The sequence below is a fragment of the Periplaneta americana genome, chromosome 6 (assembly GCF_040183065.1).
Source record: "Periplaneta americana isolate PAMFEO1 chromosome 6, P.americana_PAMFEO1_priV1, whole genome shotgun sequence".
Lineage (NCBI taxonomy): Eukaryota > Metazoa > Arthropoda > Insecta > Blattodea > Blattidae > Periplaneta > Periplaneta americana.
In genome coordinates, this window is record NC_091122.1 from 777,190 (window position 1) to 800,778 (window position 23,589).

The 23,589-nt window shown below is 37.7% G+C and overlaps 1 protein-coding gene across 9 annotated transcripts in view; it reads right to left on the bottom strand.

The window, feature by feature from the left end:
• Positions 1–23,589, bottom strand: part of shep (alan shepard) — a 103,848-nt gene that overhangs the window by 60,382 nt on the left and 19,877 nt on the right. The window contains exon 1 of one of the 9 annotated variants that reach the window (XM_069827221.1): positions 12,819–13,143. The exons of 7 other annotated variants lie outside the window; for them this stretch is intronic. In XM_069827221.1, the coding sequence (XP_069683322.1) occupies positions 12,819–12,878 (60 nt within the window). In that variant the 5' untranslated portion in view covers positions 12,879–13,143. Of the gene's footprint in view, positions 1–11,908; positions 12,059–12,818; positions 13,144–23,589 lie in introns of those variants that run through there. One more of the 9 variants, XM_069827223.1, reaches the window with a different exon arrangement.

Consider the following 23,589-nt stretch of genomic DNA (forward strand, 5'->3'; position numbering starts at 1 on the left):
CCTTATTTCTTGTTTTCCGTGTCCCTGATTCTGGTAAGTGATAACACTACGCCAGTTTCAATTACTTCCAATCTTAGCATCTGCAGTTCAACGTCCGTGCCTATCAGAGGCATTGCCACCTACATCATTAAATTTAGTCACTTGTTCTACGATTTCAGATGCTCTGGACTTACAAAACGGAAGACGTTTGTCCGTTTGCTGATCACCGGCCAGATATTGTGTGATGTCCTTCTTGTGTATTTTCCCTGTAGATATGCACCCAGCATTACACCGCAGTGCAAAGGAGAGAGAAACCACATGCGCAAAATCTACAACCGATATTCTATTCCGTAACATTTCTGTGGTCGCTACAAATTATACAGCTCGAAAGATCAGTCACTGTAATGCTCACAACTTACAATTTGACTCCATTCGTCAGTGCAGTAAAGTGGAAAATATTTCTTTGAGCAGACATAAATGACTTGTAACGTATTAGATATTGCGAAAACACACACGTGAAACATATGCGTCTTTAATGTTATCTTGTGGTTTCTGTATATGGGTAATTCCACTGTGACGGTTGTGACATTTGTACTATAATTCACGAAAGAAAATATTTTAAAATAATAAACTACATGTTCAAATTTGTTAAAAATGTATTTGCACAGTATTTACAAAACTACTTCAAAATCTCTAACATAACATAATTATAAAAGAGATTGTCGATCCTACAAAACATACTTTTTTGTGGCGGTTGTGACCATTTTATGACAAAGTTCCCACAAGAGTTCTTTAAGGCATGACTTCTGTGAGGTTTTGGAATAAATAATATCCACCTTTTTTTTCCTGATACATTAGATAGCAACGCGTAAGGGCTCATATATATGGTGTTACATTTTGATTGCACACTTTTTAGGAATATTGTTATAATAACCATTTTCATGAGTTAAAATAAAAAATAAGTTGTATTAAATTATAGTACGAAATATACCGACACACATGTTGGAGCCTATAGTATTTGCAGTCGTGCTAACCACACGATACCTCTATTCTGATTGGATGATCGTCCACCTCTGCTTCGGCATGTGGCCGTGAGGCCAGCAGCCGGCTGGTTGGTCTTGGCCCTTCGTGGGCTGTAGCGCCACGAATTATTATTATTATTATTATTATTATTATTATTATTATTATTATTATAGTATATTTGCAAATCACATATCTCCAAATGAGCAGAACAAATCACATACACCAACCACAGCTACAGCAACATAGAAACAGACACTGAAATCCTATATATCCAACCGAAAAGCCAGAAGGACCTCACTAATTCTGAAGATGGCTGATACGAAGCTGAAACTAGTCAAGTTGGTAATTTACAACTTAGTTTTTTTTTTAACATGGAGGTGGTTATTATTACTATATTCCTAAGTGATATTATGCTATAGCTCTGCGTAGTGGATATTTCTTTAAACGTATGTGACGGTTGTGACATTGTTTAAAAATTTTAATGACATACCATGATATCTGCATATACATAATGTTTATATAAAATGATAAACACGTACTAATTATTCTAAATGTATGAAAAACATTTATTATTCACGTTTTGTATGAAGATTGTGAGTGTGATATCAACGCCTATTAACTATGCTAAGGCAAATGTGCTTAATATATTTAGCATAAAAACTGAAGAATCTATAACGAACATGTAATTCCCTCCAAAATTAAACAAGAAGCAATGGCTGCCTTCAAAACAAAAAAAAAAAAAAAAAAAAAAAAAAAAAAAAAAAAATTGTGAGTTGCACAACACAATTTAGCAAACCACAGAAAATGAAATTTAAAAAAATGTAATTTTACAAATCATAATACTACCGCGGACAATACAGTGTTACTTCAAAATCAAGCGTTTCGAATATTAACAGCACCTAAGGGTGCAACGCTAATCCCGACTGGAGAAAGAGCACTTCTTCTCCATGAAACAATTCTTAAGAGCTCAGATGAATTGTGGCGCAGTTATGTTACAACACAAATGAAGGCTTTATTCAGTCTGAAATCAAAACTTCATCTAAAAATAGGCAGCCAACCATTGGTAAATCTCCAAAACCTTCTTGAAATGACCACTGTTAGATCCTCCATAGCATTCAGCAAGTCACACCAGACGCCCAGGATCCCACATCTTCACCGATGGATCCAAAATAGCCGGACACTTGAATGCGTGCATAGTAGCCTGTTCAGGCATTACAACTTAGTCATCCTCTGCGACTCTAGAATGGCTATCCAATCAATTAGACTTTTCGGCCTGGTTCAACAGAAACAAAAGACTGTCAGTTGCTCTCCAGTGGATACCTGTCACTGTCACTCTATGGAAGTGATCAAGCAGACTCCTTGGCTAAGTTTATTAATTTTACTTATGTGGGAACATGTGTGTTAAAATACAAATAAAAGATATGTCCCATTACTCAAAAATAATTACACCTTAAGGCTTAGAAGATTTCCTCTCCAAAGACGAGATCCTCCTGTAGAGAAGTTATCGCTGCGGACGCATATGACTGTAAGGGTAGCCTACCGATTTGTTGACTTTTCTCAAGCCGAATTTAAAGCACACAATACCATGAAGTGTTTCAAACTTCATTCTATTTCGCAATTTAGATTTTGTCGAATCCAAGCATGCTCAAAAAAAGGGATTTTCACTACCACAAAGACAACTCCACACTGCACTTCTCTTATAAAATACTGCTAACAGTTTGAAAGGGCCGTTGCGTAGGGATTAACAAAGCGAACGGCTACTGAAATGGAAGTTCTGTACCTACTTTCTGTTGCCTCATGCTCATGACCTCGTAACTCCTATTCTTTGAGTTAATAGGAAGGGGAATCCCCACGTGGGGACGTTACACATTATTTTGAAATGCTAAGTGATGCCAACCTTTCCTCAATCAATTAAGATTTGAGGTTAACTAAAAGAAAAACCAAAATAAATCACATATTAATTTTGTGCTTACAATACCCCAGATTTATCACTAGACTTACTTTTAAAAGACAAGAATTTCGACATGTCGCTAAATGACATTTTTTGGCACCAAGTAGCTTTCCAAAAACACCAGAACTCGTGACAATCTCCAATTTGGCAACACTGAATGTAAAACAAATTCGTTTTATATTGTGTATGGCTCCTATATGTGTGGCATAGTTATGAGTCATATGTTTGTAGCTTAAACTGTGTCTGTTATCAGTTCTGGAATAGGGGCGTGGCGTCAAGTGAAGACTTGATACAACCGTCCTGCATTCCTCTCAGGGTCGGTAATCTCAGACTCGTATAATAGATAAGTAAATAAATAACTAAACCAATATGTAAATAAATAAATAATTTTATTAACTTTTAAATTAGAAAATCTGGAATGTTACAGAACACACAGGAACAATATTTGGTTGTGATATGCCAATGACCATAAAATTAATTATAACTTGTCGTAATCCACAAAAAACTGACTGCAATATTTTAGTGATTATGTCAAAATTAACATGGAATGGACATTTCCATTACAGTGACGACGTTAGCTCAGCGAACAAATGCTACCATAAAGCTAACTGTTCTCGCAACTTGGTCCTTATTTTATGTAAAATCTTCTTTCGGCCTAATTATTTTGCATTTCAATTTTAAATTCTGCTGGAATGTTTGAGACGAAAGTGAATTATTTATAATAAAAATATCGGATCAGAAGTGTTACCGCCCTGCACAAGAACTTGGAAGTTATTACGTTTAGAAATTGAAGGGCTCTCTGCAAAAGGGGGCTGGCTCCACTTTATTTTATCAAATTAACGTTCTGCTTGTTTCATACGTTAAGAAATATATCCACTCTTTAGTGCAAGAACGGTGTGATTCCAAGCATTTGGTAGTAAGTTACAGCGGAACTGGAGCTGAGCTACCAATCAGGAGGCAGCTGCCGGAGCTATACACAGGATGAACCTGAGTAATGCCATTAATTTCAGGGGTTAGTCTCTGAGAATTTCAAACAAAAAAGTTCAACAAAATTTTGTTCGTTTTTACTTCCTTTCCGAGATAAAAATTGTTTTATATGAAACATTACACAGCGTGTTTAGAAAGAGCCAGTGATTTAATTCCCAACAAGATCAGTCAATATACTAGAGCAGTGTATTACGATAAGAAGTGATAGAAAGAATTTTAGTTTTGTCCTTTAAATATGCAAAATTTGATCTGAACAAATGTAACATTTCGTTCAGCAAAGGACTTTTACAATATTACGTTTTGTTCGCATCAAATTTCTGCACATTTAAAGGACAAAACTAAAATTCTTTCAATCATTTATTATCATAATACACTGCTCTCTTAAATTGACTGAGCATATTGGAAATTAATTCAATAGTTTCTCGAAACACGCTATGCAATTTTTCATACAAAACAATTTTATGTCGAAAAGCAAAAATGGACAAAATTATATTAAACAATAACCCCCTGAATTCAACGGTTCACTCTGCGTTGTAGTTTATGATATTCGCACAATGTATGTCTGTCCTTTGAGACTTATCATTTAAAATAATGCTAAAGCTTCAAAGTGCCTGATTTAATTATAAGAAGTGCAACATCAAAAGTGACAGTCACTAAATTGGCAATAACAGCCACCACAAGCTACGGACCACAGCCTTCTCTAAGCCAGGGGTTGACTTATCAAATAAGCGTATCTAAATCAGTGATCTCAATATTATAGAACTCAATGATCTAGTTATTACACGTTGAATACAGTTCCAGAAGGCTGTGGTTTAGATTTACGAAGCAAACAGATAGTAGACCTACTCTTTGCTGTGAAGAAATGTATAAACAAATTTTTACGGATCGCATTTTGTCAGTGACGATATGTCAGTTTTCATTAACGGTATGTTTTCGGACCATATAAACCAGTGGCGGTATTCTATACCGACGCATACCGTCTCACTTCCCGCACTGGTTGCAAGATGTAAGTTTGTCTCGTCAGGCTCTTGTGCTCCATCGATGTAATACTGATCCAGCATCTAGTCAGAAAACTAAGGTGAGTCGTTGTTTTTATCTTTAATTGTTCATACCAGTTTCTAAAAAATCCTCCTTTTTTTTTTCAGCATATTTTAGATTCCATGTCCTCCTATAGAAATTCTTCTTATGGTAACCCTAGTTGAGGTAATAAAATTATATTTGTTTCGTTGTACAGTATATCTGATCATGCGTACCGCCTATAAATTATCTGTGCGACAAAACTTTTTTCCAAGACTGTACATTTCTACCAGCATTTGATTCTGAGGTTCTGTCAGATAAGTATAGATACGGAAATAAAATCTGGAGCTCCCTTATTGTATGTGTCGCATTTACAGTAAACAAGAGCCCCTGTACATGTGAACTGTCGTGTAAATTGTTGCCTACACACAGATGGACTCCCTCCAAATGTTATGTTCAGAGGAAGAACAATTTGTTTATATACATCTTAAGTGTGATTAATGTAATATGTATGCAATAGAGGGGAAAAGAAACCGACCACCCGACCCCATTATCTCCTGGCTTAGTTACCTCATGAGTGGTGCCTTATTGGTGTCACTTATGAGGTTCCAACTGTCTGACGGCAGCAAGCAGGTCAAATCCCGTAATTCGTATTTTCACGGCAACTGACTTCTTGCCATACCTTGTGGGTCCGCCACTATTCGCGAGGTTCGATTCTCGACATGGGGATAGATTTATCTCCATTCGATGAGAGTACGTGTAACGTCTTCGCAGTGTTGACAACACGTCAGGAAGCCCCGCAGTGAGTCCAGTTATTCCGTGAGGCACACTTTTTTATTACAGGTTCTAATTGCTGTTTATGACACCCTCACCAATATGAAATTTCTATTTTATTGTTATTTTCTATTCCAAGATCATTGAGAACGACGAATATTATTCATGGCTGTTTCCTGCACTTCTTAATATAATGTTTACGTGCCACATTACACTTTATTTGTCTTTATTTCCGTAAACAATTATGCACAAAAAAATCTTCGTGCACAATCCACGCTATATTCACATTCTTTTGAAATAATTAATTACAGAATGTATTCGAGACTAACTTAGAAACGTGTTAAACGAATTCTCTTTGCACCAAAAAACGGATGCACCCTGACCAAAATGATTATATTTTAGTTACCTGCATACACTACAATAGCCATTAAGTAACATGTTAAAGGAATTATTCTTGCACCAAAATATGTGCTCTCTGGACCAAAATTATGGCATTTTTATTATCTGAATACAATAGCAATTAAAAACATGTTAAACGAATTATCCTTGCACCAAAATGGACAGCCTTTGGATAGAATGATAGTACTAAATACATCATAGTTCCATCTGACATTTTATGAAGTTAAAATGACTGATATACCTACTGTCAATAATGGTAAAGTCACAAATCGTGGTGAAGATGTTGCTTTGTTAATTATTATCCAGTATGGAATGTTGTGTACTATACGGAACTGTTACATTATTATTATTATTGTATTCTTCGCCTGATATAATTAGGAACATTAAATCCAGACGTTTGCGATGGGCAGGGCATGTAGCACGTATGGGCGAATCCAGGAATGCATATAGAGTGTTAGTTGGGAGATCGGAGGGAAAAAGACCTTTGGGGAGGCCGAGACGTAGATGGGAGGATAATATTAAAATGGATTTGAGGGAGGTGGGATATGATGATAGGGACTGGATTAATCTTGCACAGAATAGGAACCGATGGCGGGCTTATGTGAGGGCGGCAATGAACCTTCGGGTTCCTTAAAAGCCATTTGTATGTATGTATGTATGTATGTATTTATTATTATTATTATTATTATTACTATTATATTTCCTGGTAGGTTATGAAACATGGGCTCTCTGCTGCTCAGGTATACATCCACCACAGGCTTCTGAATTTCATGAAAATAGCTCTATAGTGAAGGAGCGAATAAGTGCATCGTCACTTCGGCCCACGTTACGCAATGCAAGGCATTCCACGCTCCCAGTTGCTATGGAAACCTTGCCGTTTTAACTCGCTTGCATTAATTAATTATTGTAACAAAACATTATCAGAGCTACGAAGAAGCGAAGGTGACGCCACCTATAACATGTATGGGATTGTTCACAAGCTGATGACGTGCGAGAAACACGACATGTCGAAGTTTGAATCTGACTTTCAGAAATATTGGCATTAATAGTACAAAATGACAAAACGCCGTTGCTCATTTGCAACTATTTAACTCAACGCATTACAGTAGGCATGTCGCACTGCTCACTCCAAACAAACATTCCACGACCTTCTCAACTACTGAACTCATGTCTTATATCTAATTTCTTATTTTATTCAGTTTTGTGCAGCTTTTTGCTCTTGGTAAGTTATTATTTTACTACGAGTGTATTAACTTCCATGAAGCGGTGCTGGTACAGGAATGACTTCACACAATGTTATTCCAGCAATGCTTGGGATCAGCACAATTTTCAAGTCTCGGCCAGCGATTCCCAATCTGTGTTTCGCGGAACCAAATTATCTTTTCAAACGGTATCTTAACTGACAAAGCTCTACTATATCATGTTCTCTGATTTTATCAGATGGGAGGAATATTTTTTTTCCTTGTTTCAGACTTTTGAGACACAGTTTAACAGGAATGGCTTGCAAGTCTTGCGTACCTGTCCAACATTTAAAATTTTTAAATCCCCACCTTCAGGGTCTAACTTTAACTGTTGTTCACAGTTCAGGATAAGACTCAAGCATCGATAAATAAATTAAATTTGTGGTGTAGCTAAGGTAGCAATGAAGAATTAGGGTCATTTTCACGCTCAGTGATTTTCTAGCAACACATTAACTTGCGTCCCATTCTTCTGGAAGTAAAAAGAAAAAAAAAAACATCTTCATTGACCGATCTTAAAATTAAAGGAATACTTTTATTTCTGCAACTGCAAAAACAATTACATGAAAAATCGTTTTTTGGTGACTATTACACTCTTACTACGTCATACTACTTTTGACCAATAAAACGGTACGAAAGGACGTATTTCAACCAATCATGGCTGCTTATCGCACAATTTTATCGCGTCCCTAGCATTTGTTTAATTTTATCGCATCCCTAGCATTTGTTTAATTTTATCGCGTCCCTAGCATTTGTTTCTTTGTTTGCCAACATTTGAAACTGCGCTGGTCTGGACGTCAAAAATATATATAAAATTACAAACCACTCCAGTCGATGCACAGCAGTTTCAAATATGACTCGCATTGGCTTTCAAGAACAAGAATTAATAAAAATCACTTATCATACCTATGCATCTTCTGAAATCCGATTTACAAATAAATGAAGAGCACCATTCGGAAATCCTGAATAAGTTGAATACACCATGTAGGCCTAAATCAACGAGTTCCACTTCTATTACGCACACGTCCAATATAACATCAATTGAAGCACCAAGCACATTCAAATTTGAAAATTGTACATTCAATAATTATTCCTTTTAAAATTATTCGTATTTATTTTTTATGTCATCGTCGTTAATTAAAACTTTTCTAACACTTGTGTATATTAGTTAGGTTATGTTATAGCTTCTGCTATATGATATTATGGATAGTCACGTATCAGAGATTGTTTAATATTAAGATTTATTGAAAATCATCTATCAAGTGACGTTGATTACTGGGATTCGGATAATTGAAGTGGAATGCAACTGTCTTAATAAAAATGAAACTGAATCAACAAAGCCTTCTTGACTAGTAACATTGCCATCGTGTATAATAGATCGAGAACTTCTCGACGAGAAGGCATTGCTCACTACTGCCATCTAGCATGCATCTAGCGTAATATTTGTAATGTTGAGATGGTACAATAATACATTTGAAGACAGTTGTATTTTCGTAAGTCAATTAATATTTTATTGTATTAGAGTACTTCGTTACTTCTAATCTTTATATACTTTCTTCTAATCATGTAATAGTCAATTAAAACCCATTCGAGTTTTGATTTTCTCTAGATAAATCAAAACGTCTAGTGAGATTACTGTTGATAACAGTTTGCCCGGTATAAAACAACTACAATTACCCTGTGGTTCGAGTTTAAAAACCGCGTCTCTTATAATGTCCCAGTTGCAATTTTCCTTGCATGCACTACCTATATTGCTATTCCAATGTTTCCAGATTGCAATACAACATAATCATTCCTGTGTGTGATACATTTTCTGTCGTATCTTCTTGAAGAATACAGAAGTAATACAGACGTTGAGGTAGAGCCAGACTTCGCAAAGCTGTATCAGTCATCCCAATGAGATAACCTTATTGTGGGTCTAAAAAAATCTTTTTGCACAGTCGTGTTTTTTTTCTGTATTTACCGTTATTGTTGTTTGGCCTTGAAACTTAGAATTCCCACACAGAAACTTGTAGCTAGGAAACCATTCTTCACAACATAAAACTATACTGAAAAGGACCCATTACAGTGCACCTTTTGTTATTTAGTTACCATTACAGTGCAGTTTTGCGAAGGCCATGGAATAATACTGCTCTAAATTTTCAATCAAAAGTATATTGTATTTGCAATTTTAAAAATATCATCGTGCAAAAAATGTACAATACACGTTTGTGAAGTGCATTACAAAATCTCGAAGGGAAAAAAACTCGCTCTGCCTCATTTTTCAAACTTCTCCTTGATTTTGTAAAAAGCACTTCCCAACCTGTATCGTAACATAGCCTACAAAAGCAAAGACAACCCGTATATAATGTCAGGCAACTTTGTATTTACGTATTTTCAGATCACACGCAATAAATGGAATAAAGGCTCATTCACAATAAAAATTAAACATAACGTAAACATTAACATAAGCACATAAACATATGCCACAAACTTAAGTAGCCAAGGCCCATTCACAATGAAAATTAAACATAACACGTGTGTGGAAACAAACATACCGAATCAACAAAACTACAGAATATATTACATAAAAACGGAGAATTGCACAATGACTGACGATGTAGCTATTCAATTTATGTTTCTAATAACTAACATGGCTTTCAAATACTTGAAATCAAAGAAACGGAGATGTAAAATAATCAACTTTTCGTCATATGATTCCATGTTGCGCGCCTAGCTATCATCACGGCCAATAGATCAAAATATTGCCTGTAGGCAAAGCCCATGAGATGTTAAACAAAAATTGAAAACACGCTTTCCGCTTGTGTACTGTTTCCAAATCGCATAAACATAAGCATGAAAGTTTGGAGTTTGCAAACTTTCATGTTAACGTCTTATGATTAAGATTAAGTTTATGCTTATGTAATTCATTGTGAATGCTTTCATTAAATAACATGGACACAAGGTTTTATGCTTACGTTATGTTTAATTTTCATTGTGAATGGGCCTTAAGGATGTTTAATTCTCTACATTATGCAAATGTTTAATGGATATTACATGAATACTACCCTAAATTATCGTCGAATTGAAATATGGATCCGTGGCCCTCAAAAGGTTGCGAACCAATGGCCTAAGTAGTTAACTACATGTCGCATTATCACTTCACGATACGTGCTTCACACTGTGTAAACCGGTATATTAGTTACACCTTCCTAAACTATAACAGCTACTTAAACCACGCCCCTATTCGCCAGCTCCCGAACTGACAATGTCCACAGTACTGCACAAGCTTCATAAACCCTGCGTTAGACTTTCAGCCTGTTGTAACTTGGGCAAATATTATTGAATCTGTTTATTTTCCAAAACATTTCTTAAGGAACTGAAAAGATGTCGGGATACAACGGTGCAATCCAGTTCTAAGAACGACAATTACGTTAATACTGTATATGTTTTCTGACAAGTAACGTACATTCCAAAACGAACAAGCCTGCATTAGTAAAATAACAAAAGCACAATTATTGCAAAAAAAAACTGGGGTTAAAGTATCAAACAAATGAAAACCAATAATTATATCAATTCCTATGACAACGCAGAAAACAAAATAAAATACAAGGTTATTGCAGCATTATCAGTAGAGATAAGACTTGAAACATCAGCTGAAAACCAATGCCAGGAGAAACAGTATCAATGACTAGGTCTACACTAAAATAAGAATTATATTGCAAGTTCCAAAGAAAACACGATAAAAATTACAAAATCGAGCATTTCGTAGGCAATGCTTTGACTAGCGAGACGCACGTCCACATAAATCACTGCTGCTTGACTGGGACGTGACACACATAAAATTACCGCACGCACCTAGGCACAGAAATCACTAGTACGGCAACAGTTTTGGGATATGTTTTTGCCCCAGCCTTCCAAAGATGAAATGATTAAAATCTCTCACATTAATATGTACACCCTCACTGCTTGGGTACTGAGTGCGAACATACAATTTACGAAATGACTTCTTCTTTTGGCATACAGCTCTTATAGTTTAGCTAAAGCCTCCTTCAAAACAACAGCCCAATCACTTCTGTCCTCTGCCCTCTTCCTCCATCTCCTTATCCCCACTTTCCTCAAATCTTCCTCAATACAGTCTAACCATCTCAATCTGGACGACCCCTATCTCTCTTTCCCTCCTGTGTTCCAGTGTAGATCATCTTCGCCATTCTTTCGTCCTCCATTCTAATTAAGTGACCTACCCATTCAAGTCTTCTAATTTTTATTGAAGTTACTATATTAGGTTCCTTATATACTTGTTCTAATTTCAAGTTACTACGGATTCTTCAATTATTTTGTTCTTTAACAGGACCATAAATCTTTTAGGAAATGACAGGCAGCGAAAAAATACATTTTCTCTTTCAACAACGATAAAAAAAAAGTGGATATTCTGGTAATGAAATTCAAAGAAAGAAAGAATGCAAGAAATAGGAAGTCACGAGAGGAGAAGCGAATAAAGCGGGATACCCCGTGATCTTTATAAGTCAATAATGTTACGGTCGATTGCATGTCACATTACCTTGCATGATGTGCCGTTAACGGTAGGACTTGTTAGTGAGGTGCAACACACGATGGTGACAGCAGAGATAACGAAACATCCACCACATCCTCCTGGCTCGGACTCCTAACTACCAGCTTAGGACGCGGAAAACTAGCAACTCAAATTCCGGTATAGACATACACTTCCGAAACATGAGAGCGCAATGATGACGTCACATGGGGCTCTGACACACTTCATTCACGTGTTGACATGGACCTTGAACCGAACACACTTCCTGTCGCAATTCGCTCCTCTATCGGTAACAGTGCACACATTTCTTTGCCGAAAGGAATTTTTTTTCCCCTGAAAAGCTGTGATTTCGTGACAGTGACATGCGTTTTCAGCACGGTCCGGACCGCCCCTGCATGTTCACTGTTGATAATTTGCCTGCGTCATTCCTCGCTCCGCAGCCGGTGGGAGTGACTTCGTAAAGTGGAATGACCCATCTACCAGCTGCTGCATCACCATTCACCACCACTGGCTTCCACGTCGATACGATGATCCAGAGAAAGTCGAAAAGGCGGAGAATGGACGCGGACACATTACACATAAAATTCCTACCAATGAAGAAACACCAATTATTCTCTCGCATTCAAATACACAAAATGTGTACATACGTATATGTATATATTTTCCTCCCAAGAAAGGTGCGAAAGGGATTAATTGAGTGGGTTCAAAAACCTTATTATACGCAAAAACTGGGTGGGGTCGAATTGACAAAAAAAAATTATAGAGGGAGCAAATGTCAAACTGATCGTCTAGCTCGAAAAGCGCAACAGATAGTATCGGGCAGAAGTGGGAGGAGTAGACGTGAAGAGGGAGACAAAAGAAATATCCAAAGTCCTAGCAACGAATCTGCCGACTAAAAACAAGAGAAAAATAACTTTACCATCATCTTATAGTTGAGCTTCCTGGGCGCTGCCGCCGCATTTTCCATCCTGACTGCCATGTTTTCAAGGTTACAACACTGCTTCGTTGACAAGTCGCAGGGGTGTGCCGACCCGTCACTGCGCCATCCCCACTGCACTGCACTCCAAGGCCACCGCGGAAAGTTGCACTACTCTCAAAAAACTAACGTGGAAAGGTTGAATCTTCTTGTTTTTGTGGTTGGATCCGAAATCCTCTAAGCAGAAAAGTCTACACAGCAGACACTCGCCGCCGGACTGGCCACCATCTTGACTATGACAGCGAGTTCGTGGCACACGCCGCCAGACAGCGCTGCGATCAAACAAAATAGCGACGTGTGAGGGCACGAGCGCGATGGTACAGCAGCGGTCGAGTTTGTATTTAATAAGCACACGAACAGAGGACAACGCAAATTCGCCAAAAACTTGAGATAATTATGCAACAATTAATTTCTGTCTAGGAAGGCTTTGTTTTTAATCATTGCTAGAGATAACCTGTAAAAGGCCCGCCATACACAATAATAATAATAATAATAATAATAATAATAATAATAATAATAATAATAATAATAATAATAATAATAATAATAATAATAACTTTTTATCATTTAAAGTATTATTATTGTTTATTAGTATTAATTCTTTGTCGCTTAGTTTTATACGTGCACACGAAACCCGTATATTTTTATTTTATTTGGGAATAACTCACGTCACTCCGTCAAGCACCATGTTGACTACATCATGAAGAACTCCGGCTATATCAAACTACTTATTACTGAAGCATGATACAGAATGCTCCAATTATAAGATAGATGTCTGGTGATATATAGCAGTTCTGTTATTAATATTTTCCTTTGAAAGGCATGATAAGTCAGAATTATTGTTCTTATTTTCTCAGCGTCGAGGTGTATTAAAATTGCTAACTTACACAGTAAAAATGTGGACTCTTTGCCAACAATAGTTTATATAAACGACAATTTCAGGAACTACTTAAATTTCGTTTTTTTTCTTTATCTATTTATTTTTTGTATTTGATTCCGCTAGATATTAATGGAAACATGCCGTCGGTTAGTACGATGATAATGATATTATTATTATTATTATTATTATTATTATTATTATTATTATGTAACGTGTCGCTTGACTGCACTGTACATTCTACATGTCGGGTGATCGGAAGTCAGCGGTACTCCCGAGCCCCCGACCAGCTGATCACGTCAGAGTGACGTAGAAACATGCCGGCTTCCAAATCAGCTGAGAGGCACAGCCAAACTCACCTAATCCGCACGCACTGATCAAGTCTGCCTTGGATGCTTAATTCGGGACATTACACTGTGAAGCGACAGGACAAGGGTTCGGTGCTACGAGATATGTGGAATATAAAATAATCTCTCCCGACTATTTCCTGATTACACCATCTGCAGTTTGACAGATCGCTGGTTACTCAGTCGTACGATAATCAATTAGGATATCTTTTTTTTTTTCTTCCATAATTTCATCCAACAAACTATATGCCAGTCTGGTAATAAAATCCTCCCTACAATACGAATCAATTTTTCACATTATAATAAAATAGTTTTCTTTTTCTATTTATTTTGTACGATTACTGATCGCAGACGAGCTCCATAAACTTACATAACATTAATTTGAAACGAACTGATAAGGCCGCTGACTGCCTGTACTCAAGTGAGCACGCGGTTCCTTTGCAGGTGTGAACTGTTGACCTCTACAAAGCACTGATAGTTGTAATCTTTAACCTTGGTCGAATTTGTAATTTTTTTGTATGCGGTGACGAGGAATAAGCTTGTGTGCTGACAACATTTTAACATTTTATTTTGAGTTTTTATATTCCTTTAAAAACGTAGCCCAAGAATATACTAGCAATATTTCGATTAGCTAAAAAAGTTGCAAGTACCCTAATCTATTAATCCTGAAATATACACGACTGTCTCATCTCTATGGCGATCGACAGCTCCAGCATCCAGCTGTACGCACTTTCCGCTTCTCCTTCCTCATTCACACGCACAAACATTTCTCATAATACGCAACAATGAGGAGGGTATCATTAATAATGTGAATTAATGAAAACTATTAAGAACAGAACAATTAAACAAGTGAACTATATAAAATAACAGTGATATGAAGAGTGAATGTACTTTACTAACAGCCAGTGTAACTTCAAAATGTTACACATATTGATTAAAATGTTGTTACTGTTTTTCAAAAACGAAACCAAGAATCCCCTGCCTTTTCAAAATGTTGACGTCTATGTGGTAGTTACCTTACTTACATACTTACTTACAAATGGCTTTTAAGGGACCCGAAGGTTCATTGCCGCCCTCACATAAGCCCGCCATCGGTCCCTATCCTGAGCAATATTAATCCAGTCTCTATCATCATACCCCACCTCCCTCAGATCCATTTTAATATTATCCTCCCATCTACGTCTCGGCCTCCCTAAAGGTCTTTTTCCCTCCGGTCTCCCAACTAACACTCTATATGCTTTTCTGGATTCGCCCATGCGTGCTACATGCCCTGCCCATCTCAAACGTCTGGATTTAATGTTCCTAATTATGTCAGGTGAAGAATACAATGCGTGCAGTTCTGTGTTGTGTAACTTTCTCCATTCTCCTGTAACTTCATCCCGCTTAGCCCCAAATATTTTCCTAAGCACCTTATTCTCAAACACCCTTAACCTATGTTGGTAGTTACCTAAGAGAAGCAATTTTTGGAGGAAAATATGAAGTTGTTAGAAAAAGAGACACACATTTAATGCCACTAACTTATATTACAAGTGAATAAAATGTAAATCATGGTGAGAGAAGTCAGGTCTCTTCTTGCATGAATAATGTCATCTGCGTTCGATTCAACATTTTTTACTTTTAGTCAACATTGTGCTAATTCCCACGCTTGCTCTTCACGAGACTACATTTCGAAATGTATTTTTTTTTTCATAAAGATAAACTACACTACATAAAAAAGTAACTTTATACTTTATTTCTTGTAATCAGGAAATAACTATCACCCAGAATAACGATTTAATGTACATTTAAAAATGTTTTCAATGAATCGACACAATTTACCGTAATTTACCACTGAGTACCTTAAGCACTTCGACACGGTACTTCATTATATTGCATTATTGGCGTGAATTTTAATGCATTTTATGAAGTTTTTTTGTCGCAAAGATTATTTAAGTTTTAAACTTAAAGATGAAGTCTCAATCTTTGGTTAACACGAAAATTTCACTATTATGTCACCATAATTTCACTCACCAGTTCGGAACCCTGTGCATGCTTGAAGTGGAAATAGCTAAAGCCTCTTGTAACAGCATCAAGCTTACAATACAAGAAGATGCACATGGCATAGAAATGAAAAACTTACATTAAATCGCTTCCTTGAAGCTTGGTCGCAGTTTTATATTATGTATACATTCGACTGCAAGCTAAGCACTGAAGTTTTTACGAAATTCGCTAAGAGACAATCCCCGGGCGTTGCTCAGAATACCTCAACAACAGTGGCCATACGTAAGCCTACGTCTTCAAGCATTGAAACTTCTTTTGTGCGAGATCGTGCCTATTTGCTTGGTTTCCGCACAAAACCAATACGCGGTAAGTCTAAAATTCCACATTCAGTATTCCCAACCTAACACACGTAACAGTTTTCCTCTTCTTACCGCTTAAGTGACATTCATTTTACTGCTTTAGGCTTTTAACATATTATTTTTAGAGACGTTCAATATAGTTATAATTATAAATTGGAAACTTACCACTGCAATTTCACCTAAATTGCACTGTTAATTATTGTTTTTAAATATTTGCAAAAATTAAGTAAACTCTACAACTCCACTAAAGTTACTGCATTTCTGATGCATGTAACATTAAGGAAGCCGTTTGTTTTAAGTTCGCATTTATAGACTGGGGGGAAAAAAAGACAGACGTATATCACGGCCTGCTGGAGTATGCAAACACAGAAAACATTTTAAAGCAACAATGTTGAAGATAGATATTTTTGTTTTCCAAAATTGCCGTCATTGAACAGAAACCAAGATGGAGATTTCATTGCAACTAATTAGAAATTCCTCTTTCAGGTATGTAATAAACGATCTTCGCACAAAATAATGTACGATACACGAGCGGTATGTTTTCTTTCAATTCTCGGAAATTAAAAAAGCTCAACTACGTTTCACTTTTTCAAACTTTTCCTCGAACATGAAAACTTCAACATACCGCTCTTGTAACGCATATTACTTTTACCCCAGAGCTTGAATTCGTTAAAATCATCAACAATCGAAGTTGAAATCAAACTTCTTTTGGGGGAGGGGGGGGTTTCGACTTACGAAAAGCAACTCCTGCAACAAAAGCATCATTTACGCCGCCAAATTGTTCTTCCTGAATGCAATCTTAACAAGGTGACCAGACGTCCTGCATTAGCCGCGACAGACTTTGTTTTTTCCGAGTCTGTCTCGAATTTTTTAAGGTAAAACGGAACTCCAAAATGTTTGACTCAAAGATTGGTAAATAAATTTCGTGAAACGGGAAGTATTCTTGATAAGAAGAGTACAGCACTCGCAGAAGAACCCTAGATAACATGGGACATGGCTCTGGATATCGCTTCATCTTTTTCAACAAATGGGAATATCTTATGCAGTGGCGAAGCTAAAGTACAATTAATACCGGTAGGCTGAAAAAATCTCCTTACCTGATATTTTTATACAGCAGGTCCAGGCGTCGATTCTTCTTGGTTCCAAAAGTATCAATTTTGGTTAAAGCAATAAGTATGTAGTTATATTTACTTGTGAATTTATCACTCACGTTTAAATTTAAAGTGAATTTTTATGACTAAGTGTAATGTGCATTGGTTCCATAGGCGGAGTTATGGGGGGGGGGCCTTGAGGGGGCACTTCCCCCCCCCAAACTTGTCTGAACGTTTTCTTTTTTCTATTCGCGTTAGAAAATATTGAATTCAAAAGATCTTTTTTGCTTTTGTTAATGATTGAGTTCCTGTGCTTAAACTGACGAATTGTCTTCAGATCATGTGTTCGGACTATAATATTTATTTTAAATTTCTGAATATATAAGAATTTCTTTACCTCATTTGAGGAACGAAAGCACTGTAATGTTTCTTTTGTAACAGCCTGTATTCATGTGTTTGATGTCTGCAGGTCTTCAGGCCGCCACTTGCAGAAACATGAATAACATACTGCACAAAAATGCAGAAAAAAGAAAAGTGATCCCGGTATAATGTGTGAACTTAAAGACGAGATTAAATAAAATAGAGTTTACATTGCATATGATATATCTTCAGGAAGGTAAGCGTCATAAAAAAAGTTTCTGTTAGCACTGTTACGTAGTTTTATTGATGCATGCTTGTGTTTCTGTATGAGAGAGAAAAAGAGGGAGATTGTTTTAAGTTATGCCCTATTATAATTTGTAGTAGACCTACAGTTCAAGCCCTGTACAACTCGGTCCGAACAACGCGGATATGGAAGAAAGTGTAAGATACATGCCCCCCGAAAATACCTTTATTAAATAATCATATTCCGATATACTGTACCACGTTCAAGCTATACCACTGGGAGAAGGTAAATGATGTCCCCCATAACCCCGTTATATGGGGATTCTATGGTTTTGCTTTGCCTCTCTCCCCTCTCTCCGCCTAGGGTTGGTTTCTTTCTGCAAAACATGGCCCATTATTGTAGACAAGATGTCAACGCCTATAGCACGACACAGGCTACAGTAACGAGTCAGAAAATCCTGTTAACACTATAGACAAGGTTTCTGTCATGCCGAGTTCGATCGCGAGGAACGGCAGACACATGAAGACTGATAGATGGCAGCAGAGCTCCGTCCGGTGTTAAATTATTGATTGGGCCTGCTAGACGCGCGGGGGGGGGGGGCGCACAAACCACGTCCGGCTACCAACACCCTGTAGCTCATCGTGCCTGCCTCAGCTCAGCCGGTCTTCCCATCTAAATTATCCGCGTCAGAAAAATGGCTGCAAACCCGATGAGTTCAATGTGTCATGTCTAGCGGTTGCCGTGCTGGGTTCTGAGTTCGATTTTGGCCGAAAGCGAGGGGTCTATGGGCGAATCAAAATATCAAATGAAGAAGAGAAGCAATGGTCCCACACAGCAGATTTAGCGCACTGAATAAACATGTATGGAATTAGAAAACAACCCATCGTTACGGCGTTTTCGGTTACGATAACAGTTGTGGAAGCCTCTCGTAGAAAAGAGTGGGAACATGCAGATATAAAATCTCTCTGATCTACACATACAGCCTTCTCTGTCTAACAATACCCGCCGATATATAAGAGACGCAGAAATTAAAAATGGGTCGCCATTAAGTCGACATCACGACGAACGATAACGATTAAGACGACTCAGTCAAATGTGAAGACGAGATCGCGGCCATGCATTAAACTGCGCTATTCACCATCTTGCATATAATAAATAGTGAGGTAAAATAGATCAGTGGGGATACCCAACCACGGATTCGCGAAAAACGGTTCTTCAGCTGACAAATGCAAACTTTTATGTTTCGAGCCTTCCAGATCAAAATAACGCAAGCTTAAACTCGCGAACTTCTGCGAATACGCGAAATTTTTTTTAGCACAAATGTTTTTCAAGATGAATTTTTATTTTTCTTTATGAAATTTTGATTTAAAGATTGATATTTATGAACAAAATTTTGAATTTCATATTTCGACTCTATTTCAATACATTATACATACTTTTCTTGTAGTTGTATTTTATTTCTGGTGGTGTGGAAGAGAAGGCTGATAGCCTTAACTCCAGCAGAATAAATAAATAAATAAATTACATACATAAATAAATAAATTACATACATGAATGAATGAATAAATAAATAACTATGAATCCAATATTCAAACCATATTTCGAGTGATTTCATTTTTTTGGAGGCTGATCTTGCAACTCCATGCATCTGCTCAGTCTCAAGTTGGTTAACCATCCCAGATCTCTCCCTCGGACTTGCCTATTCTCGGAATTAAAAAAAGGAAGTTTTCATGGAATGAAGCAGTAACAAGAAGCCTGGTTTGAGACCAAGACACACTGCTCAAAGTTTTGAACTGCTTCATGACTGAAGTGTCTGAAATCCATTAGAAGAATTATGTTCGTAAAATTTAATTGAAGACGTCTATCCTGTTTGGATTTCCACACGTATTCAACTGGTGAGAAACAACATTCTTCGCTCAAACAAATTTGGTAGTCAGAAAAGTACCAACAATCAGGAAACTAAGAAAGGTATAAGCTTATTTATAATCTGTACACTTAAATAGTTAGTTTACTTTAGATTACTATCAATTTTAGTGTACACTAAGGCTAATAACTGACGCGTTTCGTGTGAAATGACTGAGCACTGTTACAGTCAGCACTTGTATTTGTCTTTGTGCAGTACGAGGGGAGGTTTCGACATGAACTCATTGTACGTTTATGCCACCCAGGGCGAGAAGTAACACAAGAAAATGAAATGAATCCTTGCAGGTCAGAGTAAATTGCATGGCTAGGTACCTTCTTGCTGCATTTTAATGCGTGGAAGAAGTTACTGTATCGTAAAACAGATCTTTGAAGCTGACATATTGCACGCTACATGGCTTTGAGATCATTCAGTGAAGCGAGAGGTCGTATGGATTAACGGCGACTATCCAAAATCCTGCTGATCAGTTGAGGAGAGGTAATGCACCAAGCAGGAAGGGGAGGGGCAGGACTGCATTAAATTAATGTTTTATTGAAAAACACTTTCCAAAATTTTAGTTCACAGGGAGGGAGGTCTCTGCGGTGCTGTCCCCACTTCTCGCACCCGGCGCGGCGTGAGGGAGTGATGACAGTCCACGGCATGTAGGGCTACATCTGTGCGAAAACCTACACACGAAGCTGTCTCAACTGACATTTTGGCTAGATGAGACAGAGAATCGCCATTCAACCAACCGCTGCCACGCGCGGCTTTCGTTTGCTCACTCATTAGCTGCGGACGTTGCAGAGAATTTCTAACGGGATTTTATTGAACTCCTGCAATATTCTTCTTACAAAGTAAGTGGACAAATTAGTAAGGATATTTTAACTCGACTAGTTAACAAACGTAAACACAAATAAATTGTGTGCTACTGAATAACACTGTACATGCCCAGAAATGCTACGTGCCGGTTGCGCAAACTGCAACCAAGGTTGTCACCACCTTTCTATTTCCAAGAGATAAAAATGCGTTGTAAACATTACAAGAGACGACTGGGATCCACAGGTGTAAAGTTTTGTGGCAGTGCTGGTAGTCTACAGTTCCAGATAACGCACTGATTTCTTGATTCACGCACTGCCTACTACTTTCCTTGGTTTGCCTAGTTAGGTAAGTGAAAAGGCACATCCAGCAACTCTGTTAAAGTCGCTGTTATAATGTAAACTCACACCCAAAACCTGTTCGATTACATTATATACAACTAGTCACCGTAAGGTGAATGCCAGGTAATCTATGGCGAATCCTCGGCCTCATCTCGCCAAATACCATTTCGCTATCACCAATCTCATCTACGCTAAATAACCTAGTAGTTGATACAGCATCGTTTACTTACTTACTGGCTTTTAAGGAACCCGGAGGTTCATTGCCGCCCTCACATAAGCTTGCCATTGGTCCCTATCCTGAGCAAGATTAATCCAGTCTCTACCATCATATCCCACCTCCCTCAAATCCATTTTAATATTATCTTCCCATCTACGTCTCGGCCTCCCTAAAGGTCTTTTGCCCTCTATATGCATGTCTGGATTCGCCCATATGTGCTACATGCCCTGCCCATCTCAAACGTCTGGATTTTATGGTCCTAATTATGTCAGGTGAAAAATACAATGCCTGCAGTTCTGTGTTGTGTAACTTTCTCCATTCTCCTGTAACTTCATCCCTCTTAGCCCCAAATATTTTCCTAAGAACCTTATTCTCAAACACCCTTAATCTCTATTCCTCTCTCAAAGTGAGAGTCCAAGTTTCACAACCATACAGAACAACCGGTAATATAACAGCATCGTTAAATAAACTAAAACTAAAACAACTATAACTAGTCCCACCAGCATTGATACTGATCGATAACATGGGGATTTTCTTTAGCCCATCAATGAACTGTCAAAAGTTGAACACGACGCTGCCAGTGAACGACAAATGCTATCCCACATGCTGGCCGGCTCATTTCCCAGACGATCGCTGATAACAGCACTTGGTCAAAGTTTTGTTCACTCTCGCCAAGAATCAGATGTGGCTGATTTTATGCAGACCATTTTAATACGCAGCTTGCTGTTCCGGAGCTGTGTTCGGCCGTAGGTTCGATTCCTGCTTGGGTTCATTACCCAGTTACGTTTTTCCGAGGTTTCCCCCCACTGTAAGGCGAATATCAGGTAATTCATGACAAATGCTCGGCCTCATCTCGTCCAATACCATCCTGCTATCATTAATTATTACATAGACACTAAATAAACCTAATAGTTTATACAGCGTCGATAAATAACCAACCAAACAGAAGACGTGTTCCAACGTTGAGGTTATCTCTATTCACGGTGCCTGCCGCCATACTTCCATGGCAACACAAAACGAACGTCAAGTGCTCTTCTACTGTTGTCAGTCTGCTCTCTTCCAGACATCGTGTCTCTGTATTTCACTTCGCATTCTGATGAACCAGGCGCGCTCGGCCTAACCAACAATGTTGAGCTTCAATCAGATGTTCTTGAAGTTGCCTCGCCTCTCACCCACAGAACTGTGCTGGAGGGGGAGACTTCAAGGTGGTCTTTTGCTTCTTCCTAGAGGGCTAATTGAAGTGCAAGACCTAAACAACGGTTTTCTAAGAATGAAGAAAAAAATATAATACATAATATCTCGATACGCCAACCACAGCCAGCGTCCAAGCTCCGACACCTGTTGAGTCCGCAGCCCAAAGACGCTCTTCTGTTTCAGATGCGGCGCCTGCGAGGCATGCAGAAGCCTGAGGTGGACTGAAATGGCAATAACTGCGATTTGCTTATGTCAGTTTGAATATTATCACAATTTCGCAACCTAGGAACCAAATACGCATTTTTATAACAGACATAATATACTAGCGATTTGCGACCATCAAAGCCAATCTTGTTCATGTGAGGAGCATTTGTTTAATTTCTTGTCGCATCTGATATTCAGATGTTAAATATTTTCATTGTTAACAATACAGAGGGCCGTGATACTGCGTGATGGCCGTGCTGTCAATAAATATTTAATTAATATCTTAATTTACAACAATCTGTTCCTGAATATTATAAATTATTTATTTATACGAGTGTATTGTCGAAATAGTTTTAATCAAACATCACAAGAGTTCTCATGTTGTCCGTAACTCATTGAATGAAAGTGTCTAGTACGAAATATAATGTTATGAGCTCAAATATTTAATACTGCTGGTTCACTTTCTACAGGAATTTCCAGATACAGAGGCCGACCAATGAAATGTATTAAATTAGCAACTTGGAACATTTTATTTAATAGCGATATCGTCTTTTTATTATTATTTATTTATTATTCGCGGAATGGTCTTACGCAAGTTCTCTCTCATACCTTTGGATGTGATACTGGCTGTAGCTGAAGCTAATAACGAACTTCATAAACATAATCAGCAATTATTCCCATGACTCACAAGATGTGTGCCTCACTAGTTCTTGGAACACCAAGACTTCCTTCAAACAATAACCGCCCGCAACATTTCATGCAATGGAATGTAAACAACTAGCTA